General features: G+C 36.9%; 2 protein-coding genes across 5 annotated transcripts in view; both read left to right on the top strand.

Annotated features, from left to right (window-relative positions):
• Window positions 1-4,004, top strand: part of gramd4b (GRAM domain containing 4b) — a 27,421-nt gene extending 23,417 nt beyond the window's left edge. For all 4 annotated transcript variants that reach the window (XM_058767716.1, XM_058767717.1, XM_058767719.1 and 1 more), the window contains one exon: window positions 188-4,004. In XM_058767716.1, coding sequence (XP_058623699.1) covers window positions 188-304 — 117 coding nt within the window. In that variant the 3' untranslated portion in view covers window positions 305-4,004. The remainder of the gene's footprint in view (window positions 1-187) is intronic.
• A 4,830-nt stretch (window positions 4,005-8,834) lies between these two features.
• On the top strand, window positions 8,835-17,071 carry kcna6a (potassium voltage-gated channel, shaker-related, subfamily, member 6 a). The gene is made up of 2 exons (XM_058767967.1): window positions 8,835-13,358; window positions 15,192-17,071. The coding sequence occupies exon 1, from the start codon at window positions 11,886-11,888 to the stop codon at window positions 13,311-13,313; it is 1,428 nt and encodes a 475-aa protein (XP_058623950.1). The 5' UTR covers window positions 8,835-11,885; the 3' UTR covers window positions 13,314-13,358; window positions 15,192-17,071.
• The last annotated feature ends 380 nt before the right edge of the window (window positions 17,072-17,451 follow it).

A 17,451-nucleotide genomic window follows, 5' to 3' on the forward strand; every position in this document is an offset into this window, starting at 1 on the left:
TAGCATTGGTTATATTATATTATATGATATGAGATATAATCAAAGATGTCAAGTGTCACATTTCAGATGGCTTAAAACGATTTTTCTGGATTTCAAATCAGGCTAACCGGGTGATCCCGATACTGATGTCGACATTCTCCAATGTGAAAGCACGAGCTAAGAATTTTGTCACTTGTCTTTTCCACAGCCTCTGGTGTTTGGTGCCATGATTCATCGGGACGAGGCCTTTGATGCCATTCACACTCAGTACATGAAGATCGTGAATTCCACAGCAGCTACGACAGTGACAAACCCAGAGACATAGTCTCACCTGGATCAACATATGACATAAGGTAGTCCATAAGGCAGCCCTAACCTTAATGTAGCACTATCCGAAACCCCTATACGGAGACAGTGGCTTCCAGAAGTTGTCCGCCCTATCTCCAACCCAAAACGATGGAGAAACTGCAACGAAACTGTTTTTCATATTCTCTTTTAGATTCTACACGAGTATTAGGAGGAGTATTTTATATAATGTTCTCTCAAACAGTGTACTATAATCTTACACAAGTGTTTATCAGGATGGGTCTTGTTTTATAAGGTTAGGGGTTCGTTGTGCTTCTTACTTGTGTGTCAGAACAGGAGCTGGTACTCCTTTGTGTCTCTTGGAGGGCTTTGTGTGATCCTTGTGTAGTCAGACCATATAACCGTCTCTGAACTTACCGCCATTTTCACTTAATTGCATCACCGCTGGCCTTGCACAAAGAAACACTGCACTTAGTGTTGCTGAGAGCTTTTAGATGTGATTTAGGGGGAAAATGAACAGACTTAACCGTCAACTGAAATCCATATTCGCAAAGCAGCTCGTAACTGCCGGCCACATTGTTCCTTGGGGCGCGCCAATTTTCTCTTCAGTATTTGTGATACTTGTGTTAACTAGAAACAACCTCATATTTTGAAGGAGTCGTGTGCATAAAAATAACAATTTCGCTGTTTACTCTCCCTCATGTTGTTTTAAACTCGTAAAACACAAAAGGAAATATTTAGGCAGAATGTCCAAGCTGTTCTTTTCCTTACAATGGAAGTCAATTGTTTAGGGGATAGTTTACCCAGAAATGAAAATACTTTTACCATTTACTCACACTCATGTTGTTCCAAACCAGACTTTTTTCCTTCTGTGGGATGCAAAAGAAAATGTGTTTAAAGGGGTCATCGGATGTAAAATTCACTTTACAAGTTGTTTGAACATAAATGTGTGTTGGAAGTGTGTACACATCCATCCTATAATTATAAAAATCCACCCTGTGTCTTTTCTTTTTTTTTAAATCCCTATTTTAAAATCCCCTTTCTCAAATCAGGCTGTTCTGAGATTCCTGTCAGAATGACGTAATTCTGCACAGGCCACTCCCACGATAGTTGATTGACAAAACCGTCTTACCTTAGACCCGCCCTGAATGAGCTGTGAACCAGTGTTGCCAAGTCTGCGGTTTTCCCACGAAATTGGGCTACTTTAACACTGTTGCCGGGGGTTGTTTTTCATGTCCGCGGGTTGAACCGACCCCGATTATGTGATATTTAGCCCCTGGAATGGGCTAAGAATTTTAAAAATTTAACTGGGGAACCCCCCCTTGAAACGAGATTGGGCTAGTTTTGAGTAGTAATTGGGTGGGTTTTGTTGCGAAAACCTGGCAACCCTGCTGTGAACTGTCTGCCATTGAGCCGACTCCGGTGCAGGGGAAGATGAGATGTCTGCGATTGAGGCATATTGTTGTTGGATGTAATAATGAATATAGCAGTTGTCAGTTACTCCCGACATCTGAGCCGCTGAAGACGCAGAGGATTAACATTACTTTTATTTTTAATGTGCCGATCCCTGATCTGCCTAAATGTGTCTATGTTCGCATGAATCATTCATGATCCAGCTTCATCTACAGAAGAAGTGAGTATAAGGGTTTTTTTAGTGAATCTTTGCAAATCTCCTTTCCTAATAATGTGCAAGTTAGCCAGTTTCGCGGTTAAAGTAAACAGTACTGCTCGTCACCCCATGGAAGAGAGGGGCGGGGCGAGCATAGCTCATTAGCATTTAAAGCAACATGGACTAAAAAGCGGCTTGATGAAAACAGAGCTGATTTTGACAGGGTAAAAAAGTTTTTTTTTTTACACTAACATTGAGAAATTTGAACTGAAGTATGTTATTGACCTTTCATTAAGACCCTAAAGAATCATATCAACTTGTGCAAAATGGGCATCTGACGACCCCTTTAAGAATTTTGAACAGTTTTTGTCCATTCAATGAAAGTCAATGGGGTTCAAATCGTTTGTATTCTGCAGAGGAATGTCATTCTGAATGTTCATTTAAGAAACTCGTACTGGTTTGGAATAACATCAGAGTGCATAAATAATGACAGAATTGTCATTTAATAATTTTTTTAACTTAAAGCACAAAAATATCACCAGGTTTACCCATAAAGCTAATGTGCACCAATAAAGGACTGTTCAAACTAAACTGGAATTAGTTGGTTTTGGTAACATTCTCATTCCTCATCATTGAGCCCTGAGGTTATTGAAGTATTTAATGCCTTTTTGAATATGTTGGCACTGGTTTAGAGAAATGTCTTCGTTTACTAATATTGTAACCCAAAATAAGATGTAATTACTTAAGAACCACAGACTAATTTCTGTAATGGATGTAGTATGGTATGATTTTTTTTTTTCTAAAAGTATGCGTAGGGGAACTCCAAAATTAACATGCTACATAAAAGTTCTACTTCCAAATACACGGTTTTACTCATTTATGCATAACATTTTTATTTTGTAACTTTTGACTATGCAGCCTTCAAAAGCTCCTTTTGGAATAAAAAGCAGGGCTTTTCTTTCTTAAGAGAGTAGAGTCGTATAGTACGTCGTCATTTTTTGGCTTATTGGTCCCCAACACTTTTCTTGGTTTTCTAATTTTTATGCATTTCAAAATGTGCTGTGCTAAATTGCACTGTTGCTATTTTTTTATTTGGTCTATCCGTTTTTAAGCCTTGTTTCTCACCTGCCTTATTCTGCCTTATTTTATTTTGTTCTTTAGAGCAATTTGACACTTTAAAAAAAAATAATAATAATAATTTTGAGTCAGTATTGTGTCTGTTGGGGTTAGACTCTGGACTCCTTGGATGCTGTTTATGAAATGGCACTTTTGGGCTTTCTAAATATATAGCCACTTAAATAGTGGAAGACCGTTTAGTTAGAATAAATATGATGCTAATATTGTCTGTGCAGAAGTATGTATTTGTGAAACATAAATGGTGCACCTTGGTTTATCAATTTCACCTTTTAACATTGAATTCTAAAAAACAAATTCCATTTAATTATTGAATCCTAAAGTGGAAGAACTGACCACCAATGATTGTCATTTGCCAAATAAATGTGTTGTTTTGTTGTTTGCGCTCTGTTTCTGCCCCAGAACAGTTCTGTTTACAGACATTTGTGTTCCACAAAAGGCTATTTTGATCCCTGGACCAATGGGGGCATGAAAATTAGCCTTTTTTGACTGTGGTGATTGTTGAAGAAGCTAAAAATTTATGGATTTTAAATGCCTTGTTGAAAGATTTTATTCTTCTATTTTGCATAACACATTCTTCATCCAGCTTTAAGGATATTATTATTGTTCCCTGGAAGTTGTTGGCTATAGCATGGAGGGGTGGTGTTGTATTATTTCACTCAGTGTATTTCCCTATTCAAGTCGGTTTACGTTTCAGTCAATTATCTGTTTAGTTGGATGTAACGCACGGTTGTCACAATCGCATTTGGTACGGCCACCCAACGACTGGGTTTAATAAACTTTGCAGAGGAACAACCACCCTAAATTGGAGTCCAATTACTCCGAGTGAATCTCATGTGCTGAATGTGACTGGATGTTTGTTTATCGAACATTTGTATTTACACTGGATGTACATGTCTGGTAAAATCTCTTCTGCTTTCCTCTGAATAGTCTTCATTCGAGAAGAAATAAACTCTTGAGTTCTTTGTAACCTTTATTGCTTGTTTTCTATTTTTTTCCACTTGTAGGCATACCTAAACAGTGTTATATGTTGAAATAAATGCATATCAACTTACACAAATGTCAGTTCCAATATATCAAGAGTGCACACAGATAGTTTCACTAGAGGGCACCACATGTAGCTTTAAAAAGGGTAAGCATGATTTGTAAGGGGTCTTCACTACTGTATATGCTTATAAGGAAGATAGAGATTTAAGTAAACTTATTCAGATAGATAATATAAAACAACTTGGATCACGTAGTAGTATAGAGGAAGTACAACGATTTTTGATACTAATGGGTGCTCTTAATTTTTACAAAAGAACAAAATTCCTTAATTTAATCAGGAAAACAAGTTCACCTTATTACATTTAATTGCCTACAGTTAAATTTAGGTGGTAAATATCAGAAACCTGTGGGCTGGTTTGGTACAAATATGCAGCTTTTTTGTATTGATGTAACAACTAAAAAGCATCTAAAGCAAGGTGCAGTAACATTTAATGTTCAGCAAATTTGCACTGTTGAAATCCATTCGTTACGATAAGAATCCATTCAATCAGGAATTGCCTGGATTTCAGGATTTCCCCGTGCAGATTTTGCAACTCATTCAGATTTTGCAACTGGTTCAAGAAATTGCAGCATTGACTGCTTGGATTGAAAGTGACATCTGTGTGAACTATACTTCATACATTGCTACAGTTTTGACAGTTGGACTTTTTTGTCTAAAATTTTGCTAATGTGACCACAATTTTAGAAGGAAGATTGCAGATCCATTTGTGTGGAAAGGAGGTTTTAGTCACAACCAAGCTATTTGTCGTCAGTCTAAACAAAGTCTAAAAGAATCTTTCTAACCACTCACCTCTTATACCCCTGTTATAAATGCATGAATCAGCCAAAGGACCACTCAGCTTATAGATCGATATTTTATACCTCCTCATTAATACTTACTATTGATTGATTTTAATGCAGACTAATGACAAATTGCATGTACCAGGGCATGTTTTTTTTCCGTACAGTTCTTCAGAAAGTGCTGGAGTGCTATTAATACTAGCTGTAGTTCCTGGCAGTCCAGAGGGATACTCGTGGGGTGGGATACAGTTTCAACTGCATCTGTGGGTAAAACATCTGTGTCTCCCAATCCTGTGTACTGAGACGATTGAGACATGATGCACACAATGTTCACTTGTATTGCGTACGTCAACATACCAGCTACAGTATCAGTTTATTACACATACTACGTGATTTATGGGCATTCCAATTTAAGAATTGTCGAGGTATGATATTTACCTGTTCAATTTCATTGAATTTTGCATAGAGCATTCACATACTTAAATTAGGTTAACTTTTTTTCTTTCACTTTGTTGTTTTGCTGCTAAGGAAATTAGTCATTTAATTTGTTTTTAAAAAATCAAGCAGCTTTATTTATTAATTTATCACTCATATGTATCCCTTTTTTCCCCCATGAAAATTTAGACATTAAAAAACATTCAAATGTATCCATTTTTTTAGTTTTTGCATGATGCTTCATCCATACCACTAGGTGTCACTATAAGCCCAAGACGACAGCATAGTGCAAAAAAAAAAAAAAACTGAATATACATTACCTTTAAGGATCATGTTTTTGTACAGGTAAAGAAAAGAAAATACCCATTTTTGTTACAAAAACGCTTTAAAATTAAGCGTTTGGCTCAGAATTGATAGGAACGTAAGCCTCCATTAAAATGACCTTCAAGAAGATTTGCTTTGTTCATTCACACCCAAAACCAATGCTTTAATGTTGCACAGGACACACTTCAAGGCTTCCTTCCAGCAGATCCGACCGCGGCTCGACAGCAGACAGTGTCTGCGACTAAAAAGGGCAAGTCTTAATCAAGGCCTGTAATCATAATCTGGAAAGAGTCAGGAGAGGAACAGAGCATGCAGAATATACCTTCCAACCTTCAGGATCTCCACTCTCAGGTTTCACCCCCTTGCTTCATGCCATGATCGCCTATCAGCAAAAACATGCTCATCAAACTCAACTGACACCCTGCTAAAACCGGTGACCATCAAACCCCGAGAACTGGCGCAGTGCCTTGCAGCCGTATTCACTTTCTATGGAGGAAGCCTTGATCTGCGGCAGCTAAAGGTGTCGAAGTCAGCAGCAACTTAGCACTGTCTCACACTGCAAACCTGCTGAGCTCCAGTAGCAGGTGTTTCTTAGCTTGTTTCGACAAAAATATTTTTCACCTTAAATGTAGTAATTAGATGCTGCTGCAAACAATCTTGATGTCCATTTAGGTCACGTTAGAATACATTTACATGGGATAAAAATGTTTATTTAAAGGAAATAAATCATTTAAAGGAAAATCTCTCGGCAGTCTTCCTTCTGTCGCCTGAAGCTATCGTCACCCATCGCCCATATATCAGCCTGTGTCACCTCTGGCTCAAAGGCCATTGCTATATTAGCTATAACACATTAGGTCACTGGTAGCAAGGTCTTACAGTTACTATAAATCAATAATAGTAATCTTAAATGTCCAAATAATAATCTTGAAGGTCCAGCCCATTTTTTTTCTAGTTACATATTTTTTATGAATGTCATTCTTTTTAACAGTAATTAAAAAATATATATATATATATATAAAATATTATAATTTATTATTGTTGTCTATAAATAAGTAATAATAAAATAACAAAATTATATCTATAAATAAAAACAAAAATAAATGAATCCAGATGACTTGCATATTTCTAATTCCTGAAGTCATATAACTGATTTGAACTGCACTTATTTATACTATATTATTATATATGCCTATTATTAATACTATATTTATTGTTTATATATATATATATATATATGTGTGTGTGTGTACTGTTAAAGCATTTTGTAGTATTTTAAATTATTTTTATTTTAGTTATATTTTTATTTTAGTTTACATTTCTGTAATTTTGTATACTTTTCGTAATTTGTATTAGTTCGTTTTTTCTTAAATATTTCTATTAAGGCTGTCAAATCAATTAATCGCATCCAAAATAAAAGTTTCTTAAATATATGCATGTATTCACAGTACACATACTATCATGTAAACACAAACTTTTATTTTGGATGTGATTAATCGTGATGAATCGATTTTAGTCTCAGTCATTTAAATTTATTTATGTTTCATTTTATTTCAACTTTAGTTTCATTTTACAATACCAACACTACTTATTTGTTATATTTGGAACTTGATAGCTCAATTCTCATTCACTTTGGCTGTCCAAGAAGAAAGGCAGCCCGGACATTCACACAATGACATGAGGCTGAGTAACAATATAATTTTAGGCTGAACTATCCCTTTAAGAAGGAATGTGACCTCACATGCAAATCAACTGTGCCAAAACATACTTAGTACGTGAATGAGTACGAATTTGTCCCACTATTACACACACACACACACACACACCAAAGTTTTTTAAGGTACTATCACACACAGGGGATGGTGAAAGTATTAAGCTGCCTGTTAGACATGAGTTTGTAATATGAGCCGATAAACCAAACGGACATGCTAGCGGGTAAAATCATCAGAGCTTTATTTAGCCACAGGAAAGACTCTTATAATATTATATACACAACTACACAGAAGCCGAGTAACTTTCATTGAAGATGATCAGCGCCACAGGTCTCAGCTCCATATTAAGATCTTTGAAATTTGAGGGCCTAAGGGTTGTCATAGCTGAAAACATGTTAAATTCCATGCATGTACCATTACACCGTCACACACGAGGTGGAACGTGAGCCCAGAATCCTCAGGAGCCTGACGGCATCTGAACATTACAGGAATTCCATGCTGACGTTTGGGTGTGAACGGAATAATGATATCTCATCCCATTGGGCCATCCTTCACTCACATGGCCAGCACTGGTGCCATTTATTAAGGTGGCATATTGCTTACTGTCAGCATTTTCCCCTCATGGGAATCCCTGGCCTTTTCTGCCCTGGCACGAGGGATTTGCCTGTTTATCGGGTCCATCTCCAAGACTCAATCTGCTGTTACTGATTGCTTGGAAGTGCCTTAGTGATTTATCATGTCTGTTTATATCCAGTTATTTTTAATGTCGGAGAGCAACAGTGTCGTAAGCTTCATTAATAAAAAAGACAGAGATACAGCTACTAAGCGAGTTACAATTAGTATCCAACAATATAAGCTATGTCTCACAGAATTGCTGAAAGATGGAAAAATATAATTCTACATGAAATCATAAAATACATCTAACCATATAATTGCAGTTAAGAATCCCATTAGAAGGGAGGAAAAAACACTTTCTATCTTTTGTTGTTGAAATAAGTCTAATGAAACCTTCTTGGTGTCAGTATTAGTCTGCTTGCATATAAGTTCCGTTCACACCAAAAAAGATGACCAGTGCTCAAAAAAAGTAAGTAATTAGGTCTACTAGCTACTAATTTCATCCTTAAAGGGATAGTTCACCCAAAAATGAAAATTCTGTCATCATTTACTCACTCTCAAGTAGTTCCAAATCTGCATGACTGTCTTTGTTCTGCCGAACACAAAGGAAGATGTGCTGAAGAATGTGGGAAACAAAGCAGTTCTGGGGCACCATTGACTTCCATAGTATTTTTTTTTTCCTACTATGGAAGTCAATGGTGCCCCAAAACAGCCTGGTTACAAACTTTCTTCAAAATATCTTCCTTTGTATTCGGCAGAATAAAGAAATTCATACAGGTTTGGAACTACGTGAGGGTAAGTAAATGGTGACAAAATTTTCATTTTTGGGTGAACTATCCCTTTAACAGTGTAATTAGATTACTGTACTAATTCGCTAAAATGTATTGCATTAGGCCTACTTATTACTAAATCCTGTATCAACCTATATTAACTTTTCATTCTTTCAAATAAATAATATAAAATTAAATAAATTATTCTTGAACTGACCAAAGTATTTGAAATGAAAATGTAACATTAAAAACATACATTGTCATCATTAGACGTTCAATTTTGATGTTAAATCCACTAATGTTTGATGGAGAATTATTCTAGGCCTATATACATATATTCAGTGTTGGGCACGTTACTTTAAAAAAGTAATTCGTTATAGTCATCATTATAAAAGTAACTAATTACCAGGGAAAGTAACTATTGTGTTACTTCAAAAAAAAAAAAAATGTTCAAATGTCAAATAACTTTGGATGCCCCCGATATTAAATATGTTAAATTAATGAAATGGACACTAAAAAGAATAAATTATTATTAAAAAACATTGTACATTAATCTACACTATTTATCTACTGACACTTAGTATCAGTCAGTCAAGCATTATAATATAATATTATGATAATTTAATATTATATGATGATAGAACTTTAGTAATTAGAATAACCAAGTATGAATGCATATTTGTCATCAATATAAAACGCACTAAGGATTAATGAGCTGCTGGGTTCATGAATATTAATCACGTTGTCTGCGTTCGCTCGAATTGATTTGCTGAAATCAAAACAGGGACGATAATAAGTGAGCACCAGCCAATGAGATTGTCGTTTGCGCATTAGTTCCGCCCACTACCAGAGAACCAGGCAGTTCTTGAAAGCGGAAGAATTCCAAAGGAACTCCGTTATTTTGACAGAAAAATACAATAAAGAATATCGTTAAATGTAGCGCGTCAATTCTGCATGTGAAAGCATTATGAAAGACTCTCTTGCTCTGTATCTTTGTTTGCGCGCGTGTATGTGAGAGAAAGCGACGGCCAGTCCTGCGCTTCACACTAGAGTTTATGGTACGTCAAATACAGCTACACTGCGCATCCATTCAGATGAACTGAAAAATTTAATTCTAATAATATAATATAGTAACGCCACATTTTATTGTCAGTAACGGTAACGGCGTTGTAACGGGGGAAACAGTAATTCGTTTGATTACTTGTTACTGAAAAAAATAAGCCGTTAGTAACGCCGTTTATTTATAACGCCGTTATTCCCATCACTGCATATATTACATCAGAAGTAGCCTAACTGTAATTAAATTAGGCCTACAGAACAATTAAGAGTAATTCCTTACTTTACGTTTTCAATTAAATTACAGTAATTAAGTACTTAGTAATGCATATACACTCAACACATTGTGACGTTTTTCTGTGGGCGGGGCTTAGCTGGAGGCAGAAAGATTCCTCTGACCGCTTCACTAAGGCTAGCTATGAAGTTTGTTCACCTTGTTTTTTTAACAATGGCTGGAGAAAATCCGATTTTACCTGCATATGTAAGGTCACTCACTGTGCAGGACCATGATTGTTATTTAAATAAGTTAACTTTAATGGACAAAATCAGATTGGCCGACCCTCTGCTCATTGATGGGCGATCTGACAGGATTAGCATTACCTCAGGTTGAGTGACTCGTTAGAGAAACCTAACGAGTAGTAAAGAGAAACTCATCTAGTCATGAAGATGTACATATATTTCAACTATTTTTACAGCTAATGTTGAGACGTGAGAATGAACTGGGTCAAAATACAAAAAGTAAGTTAAACATTCAATGTGATGGATAGGCCTATATTATTTGAAGATGTATGTATCATGGCCAAATAGTTATTTTAAAGTATATACATCCTGTAAATTATGTAAGTTAAGCATAATTAACTTTTGTTAAAAATTATTATGCAAAAAGGGTCTATAGCGTCTGCACCATAACGTTCTGTGAGGCGCGCGTTCTGAGTTTATAAGCGCGCGATGCCGGCTCTTTAAAGTCATGTGGATTCTGATTGGCTGTCAATGTTTTTTGTTTTGTTTTTTTTATCGTTCATCAGCTGCAATCGTTCCGAAAGTGATTCAAACGATATTTTTCCTCTTTGTCGTTATTGTTATAGCTGTTACCTATTCTCATAGAATTAGAACCATTATTAAAACTTTATAGTTATCTTTATTCCTTGGTGTATAAACAGGCACTTGTCAAAACGGGCACGGTCCTTATTTTAACAAATTATGTTAATGAGAATCCTTTATGTCGAGGTCCCTGACTGGCTGTGATGGAAATAAAATTAACAATAATCAAAGCACTGGTCCAAAATAGGCCTAAATAAACAAACAAGCAAGCAAAAGAGAATGACTCATTATCAAGCCAGTTGATCCAGACAACTTTCAGCACACAGGTGTCGGAGGTGTGGTAATTCTCTCTCTTTCTCTCTCTCTCTTTCTCCTTCTCCATATCAATCAGCACCAATGAACCTGAGGCATCATCACATTTCTGCTTGAGGCCTCAAGGCGTTAGTTGTAAAGTCGGCCAATGTAACCGCTGCTAATGACTCTTCAAGCAGTCCTCCTGCCGGGTGCTCAGGTGTCAAGAGGCCCAGAAGCAACACTGCGAGAGTTTCTGAATTCGCAAACTACTTGAAAAGTTATTGTAATTATGAGCAAATGGGTCATTTCCGAAAAAGCGGCAAAAAACAGCCTATCAATTGTTTCACAAACATAATATAGCTAAATGTTGGCTTTTATTTTGTATATCTTATGTAGGACATATATATAATTAAAACATTTGATAAATACAATAAACAAAAACAACGTCTAGTTCTAAAGTCTTCTTCAAATGACAGATTCTAACTTCTGCCACTAAAGTTCAAAACACCCGACGCGCATTGCTTCGGTGTGCCAATCAAAGTCAGCCCACCCTTTGCTGTCTTAAGCAGTCTGTGTGGTACCATATCTGTTTGAGCTCTCGGCTGAGCATGTTGTCAGAATGACTTCTTTCATTGCACTAATAAACTAGTTTTAAAAAGTTTTACAAACTTTTATAAGTTAATTTAGGGCTCTGTCTCCGTCAGGCTGGAGCTATCGGATCCAAAAAACTGGTGGAGTGGCGGAAAGTCGTGGAGGCACAACAGACAGCACTCTCGAGGGGCAAATATGTCCCGAGAGAACCACGATGAGAGTGTGGACCACGCTGCCCCCTTCCAGGACGTCTGTGAAGTGGAGCTCCCTGACCAGGAGTGCTGCAAGCTAGTCACCATCAACATTTCAGGTCTGCGTTTCGAAACTCAACTTAAGACCCTCGCAAGATATCCCAACACGTTACTAGGAGACCCAATTAAAAGGATGCGGTTCTACGACCCGCTGAGGAACGAGTTCTTCTTCGACAGGAACCGACCCAGTTTTGATGCCATCCTGTATTACTATCAGTCAGGCGGGAGGCTTCGAAGACCCATCAACGTGCCGGTTGAGATCTTTTTGGATGAAATTACATTTTACGAAATTGATGATGAAGTCATCGACCGTTTCCGAGAGGACGAGGGTTTGTTAAAAGAAGACGAACGTCCCGTTCCGTCCAGTGAGTTTAAGCGTCAAATCTGGCTGCTTTTTGAGCATCCCGACAGCTCTGGTCCAGCCAAAATGATCGCTATAGTATCTGTAATGATCATCCTGATATCCATTATTATCTTCTGTTTAGAAACTTTGCCGGAATTTAGAGAGGATGATCGTGTGGTCAAGAACCACCTTGCGCGGAACGGAACGACTACTGGGAAAAAATCTAGTATGTTCACGGATCCATTCTTCTTGCTGGAGACCATCTGCGTCGTGTGGTTTTCCTTCGAACTGTTTATAAGGTTTCTTGCATGCCCGAGCAAGCCCGCCTTCTTCAAAGACATCATGAACGTCATAGATATTGTAGCTATCCTTCCATATTTCATTACTTTGGGTTTAGACCTCAGCGAAGTCCAGTCAAACTCACAACAGACCACGTCTCTCGCCATTCTGAGAGTTATCCGCTTGGTGCGCGTCTTCAGGATTTTCAAGCTCTCACGGCACTCCAAGGGTCTCCAAATTCTCGGTCAGACCCTACGAGCGAGCATGCGAGAACTTGGACTACTGATATTTTTCCTTCTCATCGGCATTATACTGTTCTCCAGTGCGGTGTACTTCGCCGAAGTGGACGACCCGGAATCGTCTTTTACTAGTATCCCAGACGCCTTCTGGTGGGCGGTTGTTACCATGACTACTGTTGGATATGGTGACATGTACCCAGTGACGATAGGAGGCAAAATTGTTGGATCTATGTGTGCCATTGCAGGAGTTCTTACAATCGCCCTGCCGGTACCAGTAATCGTGTCGAATTTTAATTACTTCTATCACCGAGAGCACAGCGCGGAGGAGCAAGTGGAATATACGCACGTAACTTGCGGTCGCCCGTTGCCTGTGGTATGTGACCGAAATAAAAGCGACAGTAAACCCTCGCTCGTGAAATCAGAGCATTCAGAAGACGACGACTGGAATTCAATAAGCGTATTAAATTTCAGTCCATCAGAGGAATATACAGGCAAACTCACAGATGTATAAGAACACCAGAAAGAGCTGTAGGCCTATCAAAGCGCGCGCATCTATGTGAGTATTAGTCTTGCTGTCTACTTTGGATTTCTTGTTTCTAGAGTTGCAAAAGATTATGGCTGGATGAACCTTATTCAGAGCTGTTGCAGATATGTGACCTCACACTTGAATTCTAAATTAGTGCGCCAAGCTTCTACGTTGCTTGGCAACCATAAACGGCCACTACACTGAAAGCACCCGAATAACCACGTTGAGCCTTACGTCATCTCAGAATGTTTACTAACACAAAAGACGCGTCCCAGTTCTCCAATTTATGCACTGTTCTATTCCATTCTGTAGTAGCTATATAAATGTTCACACTGAAAATTTACTTTAGATACTTGCACTTAATTGGAATATTGGACAATTCTTTTTTTTTTTTTTTTTTTGTAGGCTACCTGCTATTGGCTTTACGGGAACGTTTTATATTTTTATTATTAATGCCATATAAAAGAACGATACAATGAGACATATTCAGTCAAAAAAATAATTGAATTACCATGTGCTTTATGCAACAATATCACTTGCTTACTTTTACAATCATGTATTACAGTAAAGTTTTTTTTATATATATGAGAAAAAATGTCAGATCATTTATGGGTGTGAAATTGTCCCATTGATAAAACAATTAAAGCAATTGTATATAATATGTTTTATCTTTACTAATTCCATGGCCACTGAAGATTATAATTGTGTCAAATCCTCTCAGGCATAACTCAATTGCTTCTTAATTAAATGTTCTCTATCAGTCCAGAATATTTGTGTATATGATGTTGGGCACTTACAGGAATTACAGGAATTTCATAGAGCAAAAGGATAAATATACAAACAGTAAAATGAAAACATCTTTAAATAAAACTCAAAAATCTAGCATAATTCTTATTCTGAGGGATGAAATTCAGGAATTTAATTGAAGATGAAAAATTGGAAGACACAAAGAATTAGACCATGTTTTTTGTGAATGAAAGATTTTGCATGCAATAGTTGGTAACATTCAAGAGATAAACAATCAGGGTTTTCGTATTAAAAAATAATATCTTTGGAGCAGTAATTAACTCTGAAAAATGAAAACCTAATCAGCCCGGAATTTATTCATTTTGTTACAAGTAAAAAATAAGTAGGCAGCTGTTTCTTCTACTACACCACAAAATTAACATGTCTCACCAATATCAGAATATTCAGAATCTAATGAATAAAAACAGGATACATTTTATAAGGATTTTAAAATAGACTTTAGATATACAAAACTTGTCAGGCAGAAGCCTTCTCCAGTTTACATTCACAAAAAGGATCCCCAGTAGAATTTGGCCCTTGGCTGTGTTGGACACTTCGCACACTCAACTGTCACTGCTTTCCTTACGTAACGGAAGGGCTATCGGACTCCAATGTTGGTGACAAAATAACCTTATACAAATCATACTCTGGACTGCTGAGTACATAGTGCATAATATGTCATTTGGGACAGAACCTAAGCCTACAACACTTCAGCAGCTGTAAAATAAAAAATAAAATATTAAATATTTTATTTTCAACATAAATCCATTGGGTTTTTATTAATGGCCTAAGAATAGCAAAATGTGTTAATATGCCTATTGCTACAACCATGAACAGAGTAGGAGAAGAGGTTTATGCAAATAGCAAATAATTTATTCACTTGTCACTCAAAAGGGCCAACGTAATATTATGGGTGTCGATCGCCCCCTTGCGGCGGGATTAGGGTTCTTTAGAGAGTACTAAACTGCATTACGCCTGAGCCTAGCAGTAAACTCTTTTGAGAACACAAATGTCACATTTAATGATGGTTGCATGTCTCATTATCTGTCACCAAATTGATGTTACTTCTAATTGCAGGAAGCAGCAGCTGTATGACGACATTTCTTCTCTATAAAGAAGACGGAAGTTCATATTACCTGCATAAACATGCAAAATGTACGGTGGCCGAGAGAGCTCAATGCGCTGCAACTTCAGTAAACACATGCAAATAGAAAAAGCACCAGCAAATCAAGAAAACATCAGTTTGACAGCAGGTGGTGCAAATGCTCACAAAGCAAACAAATAAAGAATTTTATTTGCAGCATGTTTCTTCGTTTGCTTGTGTTGTGAGCATTTGTAGCATGTGTGTTGTCAAATTGATGAAGTTGTTTTCTTACTTTGCAGGTGTTTTCTTCAATTTGCAGTGCGTTTCTTTATTTGGTTGTGTAATGTGTTGTGAGCATTTGCAGCTCGTGTGTTGTCAAATTGACGAAGTTGTTTTCTTAATTTGCAGGTGTTTTTTTTCTATTTGCAGCGCATTGAGCTCTCTCGGCCACCGTAAAAATGTGTTTATTTTTGTCAGTAGCGGTCCGTCAGAGAAAGAGGTGAAAGGAACAAACAGACTAACTGATAAAATTAACTTTTTCAATTTACCCATTAATGTGTATAATGCATATGTGGATATTTTATTACACGGAAGGCAAATTTAAAAACTGCACGGATGTTACAAGAGGCTGACAGCATTGCCTCTAAACTGACCAAGCAAAGTTGCTTCTATCCAAAAGGCGAAATGCATATAACCAATCGTTGTCACAGAGGCAAGCATTCAAACTAATCAGATTTCAGTATCATGTTATTGCGTCATCAAGCCTGCTTGTTGTCAGACAACAGGGGCCTGTATCATGATGGTAGATGAACAAATTCAGAGTTACAGGATTAGTTTCGAGTTGACAAAACCAAACCACTCCAATCTGGCTTTACGGGTACCATGATGCTGATCATCAACTTTTTTGTCAACTCAGGCTTTGATCCTGATGTTCTCTAACCCATGCAGAACATAACCTGCCCCAGAGCAGGTTAGCCGTAAAGTGTAAGTTACTATGGCAATGAACACAGCTAAAAGCCAAGCCACTTTCATGGTACCTAAAACCCAGGATTGGTGCAAACTAAACTGAAACTTAGCTGGCTATCCAGCTAATCCGGCATCATGGTACAGGACCCAGGTGAACATAAACTTTAGCCAAAATATCAATGATAAAAATCAGTGAAGGATTTCAAACCAGGTGACACTGAATAAAAGGACGATTTACCAAAATGAAGGAGCGAATGATTGAATTCACACAAGTGAGTTAATGTTTGAAAGAATCGGCTCTGCGTTCATGTAAAAAAGTTTAAAATGCCTAGTAGGGCCTATATATTTGGCATATATGCACATATCTATATATGGCACTGCGAATTGTTTTCCGTTGATTTATTATTGCGACTTTAACGCTATTATCAATGCTATTTTTATATCAAATGTATCATTTGTGTACGTAGCCTAAGCACAATTACCGTAAATATATAAATAGGCTATACATTGGTTAATCGATTAGTAGCCTATTAATTTACAAATCAGCCTCTCAAAAAATGCTCACAGGCCGCTACTGATTTTTGTAATACTGTACATTGTAATATATTTGTAATCTAGAAATAATTTAAATATTATTTATGAAATGTTTTAAGCTTTATTTAAGCCTTCATGTCTTTGCCTTGTGAGATAGCTTATTGTTCTTTAAAATATCTCAATCTCTGCCTTGTGCAATCTATGTGCTTTAAACATGCAAGAGATGTTCTTTGCCTATGTTGCCTTTTCTCAGGATAAAATTTAATTATATGGTCTGACACTGTATACCGGTTACCTAAACATCTTGGCCAGTTAAAGTGCCCACATGACAGCTGCAGACCAAGTGGACAAGCTATTTTTGTTACATGTTATTGAGGTATGAATTGTTAACTTATTTTTGATAAATAAATATTTTGTCACATTCATAATCAAACGTTGTTTGCATCTTTTCTCTTGATAAGTTAAGTTTTAAAGGTTTTAAAGTAAAACTTTACATTGTGGACTGCAGCCTAATAATATGTGACTGAGTGATCAAAAGTATAATCTTGTGAAAGATGTTTTTTTTTTATTGCAAAAATACTAACATGCTGATGATGCATGATCTACCGTGGCATTGTTGCATGTTACCTGGAATAATATTCCTGACTAAACATATCTCTGGGGAAAAGCTCATTAGATGTCCTGCATCATTTACTATAGCAATAGCCCAGCAGACACTTGAAATTTAACTAAATTGTGCTTAGTGGATGTACT

Source organism: Onychostoma macrolepis, chromosome 25, assembly GCF_012432095.1.
Source record: "Onychostoma macrolepis isolate SWU-2019 chromosome 25, ASM1243209v1, whole genome shotgun sequence".
Taxonomy (NCBI): domain Eukaryota; kingdom Metazoa; phylum Chordata; class Actinopteri; order Cypriniformes; family Cyprinidae; genus Onychostoma; species Onychostoma macrolepis.